The 8,404-nt window shown below is 27.7% G+C and overlaps 3 protein-coding genes across 5 annotated transcripts; 1 reads left to right on the forward strand and 2 right to left on the reverse strand.

Annotated features, from left to right (window-relative positions):
• Positions 1 to 635: 635 nt before the first annotated feature.
• On the forward strand, positions 636 to 6,961 carry JMJD4 (jumonji domain containing 4). 3 transcript variants are annotated; one of them, XR_016176415.1, is made up of 7 exons: positions 636 to 826; positions 938 to 1,240; positions 1,412 to 1,709; positions 1,790 to 2,060; positions 2,149 to 2,314; positions 4,920 to 5,177; positions 6,091 to 6,961. XR_016176415.1 is itself a non-coding variant. In XM_089172056.1 (6 exons), the coding sequence occupies exons 2-6, from the start codon at positions 1,003 to 1,005 to the stop codon at positions 2,676 to 2,678; spliced, it is 1,017 nt and encodes a 338-aa protein (XP_089028182.1). In that variant the 5' UTR covers positions 636 to 826; positions 938 to 1,002; the 3' UTR covers positions 2,679 to 3,045. The 3 variants fall into 3 exon arrangements, 2 of the variants coding, with proteins under 2 accessions (XP_089028182.1, XP_089028181.1); XM_089172056.1 differs by lacking the exons at positions 4,920 to 5,177; positions 6,091 to 6,961 and adding an exon at positions 2,635 to 3,045; XM_089172055.1 differs by lacking the exons at positions 4,920 to 5,177; positions 6,091 to 6,961 and having other exon boundaries at positions 2,149 to 3,045.
• Positions 3,223 to 6,096, reverse strand: LOC107069498 (H2.0-like homeobox protein). Its single transcript, XM_015326867.2, has 4 exons — positions 5,775 to 6,096; positions 4,908 to 5,156; positions 3,594 to 3,790; positions 3,223 to 3,505 (listed from the first exon to the last, which is right to left on the reverse strand). The coding sequence occupies exons 1-4, from the start codon at positions 5,881 to 5,883 to the stop codon at positions 3,299 to 3,301; spliced, it is 762 nt and encodes a 253-aa protein (XP_015182353.1). The 5' UTR covers positions 5,884 to 6,096; the 3' UTR covers positions 3,223 to 3,298.
• A 73-nt stretch (positions 6,962 to 7,034) lies between the features above and the next one.
• Positions 7,035 to 8,373, reverse strand: LOC107069499 (uncharacterized). Its single transcript, XM_015326868.2, has 3 exons — positions 8,209 to 8,373; positions 7,320 to 7,597; positions 7,035 to 7,197 (listed from the first exon to the last, which is right to left on the reverse strand). Exons 1-3 carry the CDS (start codon positions 8,363 to 8,365, stop codon positions 7,057 to 7,059), a joined length of 576 nt encoding a protein of 191 aa, XP_015182354.1. The 5' UTR covers positions 8,366 to 8,373; the 3' UTR covers positions 7,035 to 7,056.
• Between the last annotated feature and the right edge of the window lie 31 nt (positions 8,374 to 8,404).

The following is an 8,404-nucleotide window of genomic DNA, read 5'->3' on the forward strand; positions in this document are numbered from 1 at the left end:
TGTACGATCGATTACTTATTAAATATTACTAACCGAGCAAGTATAATTATCATTAATTAATGCTACCTATCGATACGATCAAAAGACTGTCTTATAATTATAAAATACTTCTACATCGTCTCGCGTGACTTCTTCTTATATTTAAAATTCATTTTAAACTCTATTCAAACACGAAGTGTGTCTATACCGTCATTATTATTTAATCTGCTATTCCATAGTTCAAAACGCGTTCTAAGAAAATTGATACCTTTGCTAATTATTTCTAGATACATTTTTAACGATACTTTGACGCTTTGTGAGTGAATTTTAAGAAGTAATTTCATTCCTAGCGTAAAGATAATTGTTAGATTGATTCTTTGGCATATACTACCGGTCGATAACCTTCTTAATTAAAGTGTAGAACATGTTTTAAAATTGTTTTATTATTAATTCAAACTTGAAAAGATAGTGTCGAACGATTTAGTTTCAAAATTGAAAAATTCCTGTCTAAAAATAATTCATTACCAGATGGCAGTAGTGTTGGCGAGTCTCCTTTTATCTGCTGATCATTCATTTCTATTCTAACCTTTTATTTACTCGGATCAATTTTCTTATTTTCTTATATATAGATAGATATATATATATATATATATATATATATATATATATATATATATATATATATATATATATATATAAGGTAATAGATATTGATTTGTTAAAAAATCGAACTTTTGGTACGTTGTACAAACACTGTTGAAAATGTTTCCTAATTCATCCTTATCGTTGTTGACTGTGCGTTTATTGAAATTAATGGTGTCAAGAAAAAAGTGGTCCTTTAGTTCTGGTATTGTTTCTTAATATATGTTTCGTTATTTATTATAATTATAAATTTAATATTTCTTTATTTTTTCTAAGAATATCTTCCTAAATGCTTAATATTATTTTTTTTTTATAGATATTTATCTCAGCAGGTGTGTTACAATAATTTATAATATTTATTAGATGAGTGTGATGTAAATAATGTTTCAATTAATCGAAATAACGGAAAGTGAAGTACCATCAAATAATGAAAATCTTTCAATGATTGAATCGATTCAAAAAGTTGATGATAATTTAACGTATGAAGAATTCTTTAAAAATTATTTAATTAAAAATCAACCATGCATCTTCAATTCAACCGTTACCTCTGGTTGGCCATGTAGGAATCTGTGGGTATCAGGAGACGCGCCAAATTTTGAATATCTCACCAAAATGTTCGGTAAATGGCATTCAATGTTGCTTATAAATAAAAATAAACCTGTAAAATGTATATTATCTGTTTAATAATAATATTGTTATCTTATTATTAAACAGATAATAATTTATATTATTTATTTGTTTAAATCTTATTTCATAATTTTTAAAGTGTTTTTTTTAAATCATTTAACAGGTCGTACAATGGTACCTGTATATGATTGTCAAGCAAAATATTACAATTCTCAGTTTAAGAAAAAGATGAAAATGGAAGATTTTATGGAATATTGGGTTAAGTATAAAGAGAAGGATTATATTGCCGATATGCCGCTTTTGTATCTGAAGGATTGGCATTGTTCTCAAGAATTCAAGCATGTTAAATTTTACGAAGTACCTTATTACTTTGCTTCTGATTGGTTGAATGAATATTTCATCGCTAAGCAAGAATTAAATGATGATTATATGTTTGTTTATATGGGACCAAAGGGAACGTGGTAAATTAAATAATATATTTTATATTTCTTATAACACACATCATTTCTTAATTAACGTTTGGGTTTTTTTTATTTTCCAGGACGCCGTTGCACAAAGACGTCTTCCAATCTTACAGCTGGTCTGCCAATATCGTTGGTAGAAAACGTTGGTTATTCATTCCGCCAAAAGAAGAAGAGCAATTTTATGACGTGCACGGTAACTTGGTGTACGATGTATTTTCTGATGATCTTAAGAATCGTAAGTTATACAAAAATTACGATGAGAAAAATGTTAAATATATAGAAGTAATACAAGAACCTGGTGAAATTATGTTTGTTCCATCTGGATGGCATCATCAAGTCTGGAATTTGGTACGGATTTTTCTGTATATATATATATTCTTCTATATGCACATATGCAAATCGTTTAAAATTATTTTTTAAACAAATCGTTCAATAGGAAGATACTATTTCTATTAATCACAATTGGATCAATGGATGTAATATAAACATCATGTGGCTGCATTTAAAAACAAGTTTGATTTCCATTATGAAAGAAGTCGATGATGTTAAGGATATGGATGATTGGCCTAAACATTGTCAACTACTACTGGAAATTAATCACGGTATGAATTACAAACAATTTTATTCTTTCATTTCTTTCATCGCTGAGAAACGTTTAGATTTTATTAATGATAAAATTAAAGCGACTTCCTTTAATAAATACCAATACGGTAAAAATCATTGTTTATTTGATCTGGAAATGTTAAAAACTGTCTTGGAGGATTTTATAATCGAAACTACTGAAAAATCTATTAATAATTTTATATCTACCAAAGATGAACCTATCAATTTGTTAGAAAAAATAATTTGCGTCTTTGAAGATAAAAACGTGTAATATTTTCTATTAAGATTGTGATTTTTTAAATTAATATCGTCTGTATAGATCAGTGGTTCCCAAAGTGGACGATATCGCCCCCATGTAAGTGATGCGGACCACAGGTGAATTTTCAAAAGGGCGATAAGCAATATTTTCTCAAGAAAGGGGGCGAAGAGACAAAAAAGTTTGGGAACCACTGGTATAGATCAATAATCATATTACGATAGATCAGGAATTGAATTTTAAAAGTTTACTCCTTGGTGGTAGACAACACTTTATACATGCCATGCCATCTAGTGATAAAATTATCGAACTAAATACGTGCCCCTCGGTGATAGATAACACCTCATACACAATTGTAAAAAAAAAAAACTATATATTTACATCGATCTGTATAAAGATTTTTAAATTATTTATAAAAAAAAAGAGAAAGAAAGAGAGAGAGAGAGAGTTGCAATAAAATTTTATTTTTTCATACTTTTTCTAACTTTCTTTTTTTCTAACTCAAAACCTTTAATTATTATTTATCTTTTATTAAGTTAAATTAATCCTTTTCTCTAAGGAAATGTTTTCGTATCGTTGAGATGTACGTCTCTTAAATCGGTCGAAATAAAGTTAAGAAAGAGTAGAAAAAAATGTTCATCCTAACAAATAATTGTTTCGATCGTAATTATTATTATTATTATTATTATTATTATTATTATTATTATTATTATTATTACTATTATTATTATACGTCAACTTGTATCTCGATATCTTCCTCGTCTTCGGAAAGAACAGTTTTTCCTTCGACAATTTTCGTAGTAGTTGTGTTTTGTACAATTTTTGTTGGGATTTCTTTTTGAGTCGAGTCCGGATCGGTTATAGATGAATTATTGTTTTCACCTTGCTTGGTGTGTCGCCATTTCATTCGACGATTTTGAAACCAAACTTTGACCTGAAAAGATACGACGAGATAAAATGATTGAGAATAATTTGTTGATCATTCGTAAAAAAAAAAAATAAAATAAAAGAAAGTAATATACTTGAGCATCTGTTAGTCCCAAGGTAGCAGCCAATTGTCTTCTGTCGGGTTTGGTGATATATTTTTGCAATGAAAATCTCCTCTCTAAGCCTTTCCTTTGCAACGAACTAAACACAGCTCTGGACCATGATCTTTTTCTTCTAGCATTTGTTTCCATACTGTTGTTGACGATATTCGATGATGCCGCCGTACTTGTCACTGAATAAAATCAATAAAAAAAAAGTTTAGTAAAGTTTAGAAAAAAATGTTGGTTTTAATTTACAATTCATTTTATGAGATAAAAAGTATGCAACAACAAAGCCGTCCGAAAATTATTTACACATAGTTCTGAAAATATCCGTAACGCCTGATAGATATTTTTAAGATTTCGCATAACCTATTCTCGGATTCCTATTGGTATTCTTCGAAAAGAAAACAAAAAAAAAAGAAAAAAAAGAAAAAAAAGAAAAAAAAAGAAAAAAATAAGAAAAAAATTCAAATACGTCCAATATATATTTTCCCGCCAAGAAAAAAAAAAGGAGAAAACGTTCCATTCCATCTTTCTAACTTTTATTTCTTCCTCGAAGATGTAATAAAAAAAGAATACAAAAGAATAAAAGAAAAAAAAATGAAAAGTCTAAATAAGTCTCTAATTTAAACCCACTTAGGATGTTTAAAATTCATTCCCCCCCCCCTTCTTACTTCCCCCTTTTCTTTTCCCACTTCTTTTTCTCTCTCATGTCGATGTTATATTCGAACAAAAGAGAGAAAAAGATAGAATGAGAGAGAAAGAGAGGAGGGTGTGTAAGAGGGTAGGTGGTAAGGGGTAGGGGATAGGGGGAGGGTTGGTTAGTTGGTTCTGTAGAAAAGTGGCTGCAGAAAAGCACATAGATGCCACCGAAAGGTTGAAACTATAAAGCTATGAAAGACAAGCGGTTAAACCGCTGTTTATAAGCGTTGTAAACGCACGGTGCCACTTAAGATGTCGTTTAAACACAGACAGGAAACACGAGAATACATTGGCGCATAAATATTTTGCCCTAGTTGCTTGCTTCTTTCTTCCTTGCTCCTTCCTTCCTTCCTTTTTGTTTTCTACTTGGTTGCTATTAGGAAAACCAAAACGTGGTTCAAACAAACCCATATGGTGGCATTTGTTAATGACGTAATCCTGATCTTACACGATGTATGTACTTTAATTAGGATTTTTATTTCTTCGTTGATTAAAAGAAAAAAAATAGAAAGAGAAAGGAGAATAAGAGGTGAGGAAGGGATAGGAATAAAATAATAATAATGAATTTTGTAATAAAATAAATTGTGTTTTTTGTTTTTCTTTTACCTCTTGATATAGCACGAATGGCAGCTGGTCTATATAAATTTCCATAATTGTCGGAATGATTTCTTTGATAATTAATCATCGTTGTTTGAGTCTCAATCGGAGTTTGTCCGAATGGATAAACGGAACTTGTACGAAGATTGCAACTTGTACAACTTCCGGGACAAGGACATGTTACGGTAGAAAATTGTACTGCCAATGGTCTCAATATATCTTGTGATGGAATCATCGATGTTGGATTTGGACGTATTGCTTTGGACATTACGAATAAAAGTAATTTAATTTTTTATATATATTAATTTATAATTTTTTCATTATTTTTATTATTAAAGATATATATAATCTAAAAATTTTATTACACTAATAAATTTTCTTTAGTTTCTGTTATTTAATTATAATATTCAATTATAGATATCAATAATAATTAATATTATGTTTATAGTTTTACTATTATAATTCAAAAATCTATGATTAGAATATCTACTAAAGAAAAACTATTCAGAAACAATAAAATGTTTATAAAATATAATTAGAAAAATTAAAAAAATTAGTAATATGTTTGGTTGTTGAGATGTGTTATTTACTTCAACAAAATTTAATAAATACAAATTTAATTATAATATCTGATTATATATATCAATAATAATTAATATTACGTTTATAATTTTAATATTTTAATTAAAAAGTTTATCATTAGAATATCTACTAAAAAAAAGAGAACTATTCAAAGTATAATTTCAAAAATGAAAGAAAAAGTAGGAGTAATACTAACAATTTAACAAATGAAATTAGTAATTATTATTCGATACGATTGTATCTGTAATGAAAATTTTCAATTGATTTATTAATGATAAATATTAATATTCTCACCTGTTCTCTTCGAAGAAAATTCATTGGATAAAATACGTTCAACGCCAAATTTCAATACCTTAGGACGATTAACTTTATCCAAAATATTATTAGTATTCTCGGTATTCATAGTTTTAAAATAATTTAATTACAATCATACGAAATCGATAAAAACGATCAATCTTTTCCATCACTATTTAACACATAATAAAATGATTAGGATTAATCTGTTAAATGAACATCGATTTTTAAATATATTAATCACGCACGAAAAGATTATGATCACTGAATGAAAGTGCATAAAGGGTATCCTAACGTTTTGCTTTGCTTAACTTAGCCGGAGTAAGAGAAGCCAGATTTTCCTGAAGAGTTGAAAAATTTCAAGTCAGCTTCTTAAAGAGTTTATCTGTGATTGGTTAACGAAAGTGATGTAGGCGTGGCTTATTTGAAAACTCCTTCTTATTCCAAAACCGATGATGATGATGATGATAATGATGATGATGATAATAACAACAATCACGATGAGTATAATGATGATCTATCAAAATGTTTACAATGATTAATTTCATTATAATAAGATCATAAATTATTTATTAATGATAAATTGAATATAACTCACATATACACACGTGATACGTTTGTATTTGCGTATAAGTGAACCAATTTGAAACAATGAAATAGAAAAATATTGTAAAAATAATATTAATGTATATATATAGATATATATTTGTTTTTTGATAATGATCGTAATTGGAGGATATTGGAATAATAAAGAAAAAAGAAAAGAAAAAAGGAAAAGGAAGAAAATATTAGAGAGACGTCTATGATACCTCCGGTGGTAGCCATATGGTTATCTTTCTACGTGGGCCTTTAGAGTATACAGTCACTTAGGTGTTTATTTGAAGAGCCATGTTTGAAGCAGCCTCAACCCACACGCCAAGAATATTCTTCGAAGATATGTACACATCGTGGTCCTCTATTCGATTTTATTAGGTTTTAGGATTTTCGAGGATCCACCACCGGATTTGTGATAATCAAAGCTTCGATTCAGTAGTCGATTAGAATCACCAATTCGATAGCTTTCATACTTTAGAAACACACGCTTATTATACTTTATATATTTGACTATTACCTTTATATTGTTCTCTGTCTTTTAATACTATATATATATTATCTATTATTTTTTCTAATCTTCTTTTTTATTTTTATTTTTTTTTAAATAACAAACTTATTATCATACGACGTGAAGAAAAAATATTATACATGAAAAAAAAAAAATGATTTTCTTGTTTTTTTTTTTCGTTTAACGTTCGAAACGCGCGCAAGTACGCGACAACATGATCATTCCATGATAAAGTTTGTCAGTTTGAAAATGATTTTCCACAGGATCGTAAATCAATAGGTTTCTCTTGAATCGTTGATTGTTTTGTGAAGTTTGCAAATTCTATGGGAGAAAAAAAAACAAAACCAAAAGAAAGAATGAAAATATATTTGTGTCAATAAAATTATTTGCGATTAAGATATGAAAATAAAAAGATAAATAATAGGAAGATATAAGAAATTTACCGACAATACGATTACATTTCCAGTATTAGCCGCGTTAGAATTTCTTCTAATCGCGGTTATGATCAATGTCAAAAGATATCCGCCAAATGCCAAGAACGAAAGTGCCGTTACAGCTAATTGAAATATTTTTGATATTTTAGTGTCCTTCCCTTTTTCCTCGTAATGATCGCCACGTCTTTTGGGTAATTTGTAATTTCTTTTCAACGGCATTGCTATTGGTAATGTCGATTTTATTCTTCCTTCCGGTTGATCAAATTTCTTAACCATCATCGATGTTTCTGAAATTCATTTATTTCACATATTATTGTCAACGAATTAATTCCATTTGTGAAAGAAAGTGTGTTTGTGTGTGTGTGTGGTGTGAATTTTATTAAAAAAAAAAAGATGTTTAATTTTTAATAACAAAATTTTTTATAGGAATTTTAATTGTATTCGTTTAATTTAATTTTTTTCGTATATATAATAAAAATGTGTTACGAAAAGTAATAACATTAAATTAACGATTAATCAAATATTAAGGTAACTTAATAAAATATAATTATTTTGTTATTTAGAAAATCATTTGATTAACAACTCGATATCAAAACTTTTTAATGATACTCAATTTGTACTTTTTATGGTGAAAAAAAAATATTTATTTTTTATTTATTTTTCTATTAGCAATATTTGCAAATCCACAGTAATACACGCGTACGATGTATCAATTATTAATGTAATATTTATATATATATTGTATAGAAATATATTATTATTATTAAAAACTATAAGGAGAGTCGAAATTTTTCATTAATTATTTAAAATATGTGTGATTATTATTTTTTTTCTTTGTAAATTGTCAACGGTACATTTATCTTATTACAATAAAAATATATTTTAATTTATTACTAACCCAACATTGGTTTAATCGATGATTTGATTTTGATCAATTTATCCATAGGCAACTCGCTCAAACTTTCAATTTCATCTTGATAAATATCATACAAATTTACACATTGAAAATTCCATAAAATAATTAGGAAATAAATAAAAATTCTATTAGAAATCATCGTGTACCGTGGTCAAATCGAAACTGTGAAAACCGGGTT

The sequence above is a fragment of the Polistes dominula genome, unplaced genomic scaffold (genome assembly GCF_049000335.1).
Source record: "Polistes dominula isolate Pdom_NZ unplaced genomic scaffold, Pdom_raw_medaka contig_73, whole genome shotgun sequence".
Classification (NCBI taxonomy): Eukaryota; Metazoa; Arthropoda; class Insecta; order Hymenoptera; family Vespidae; genus Polistes; species Polistes dominula.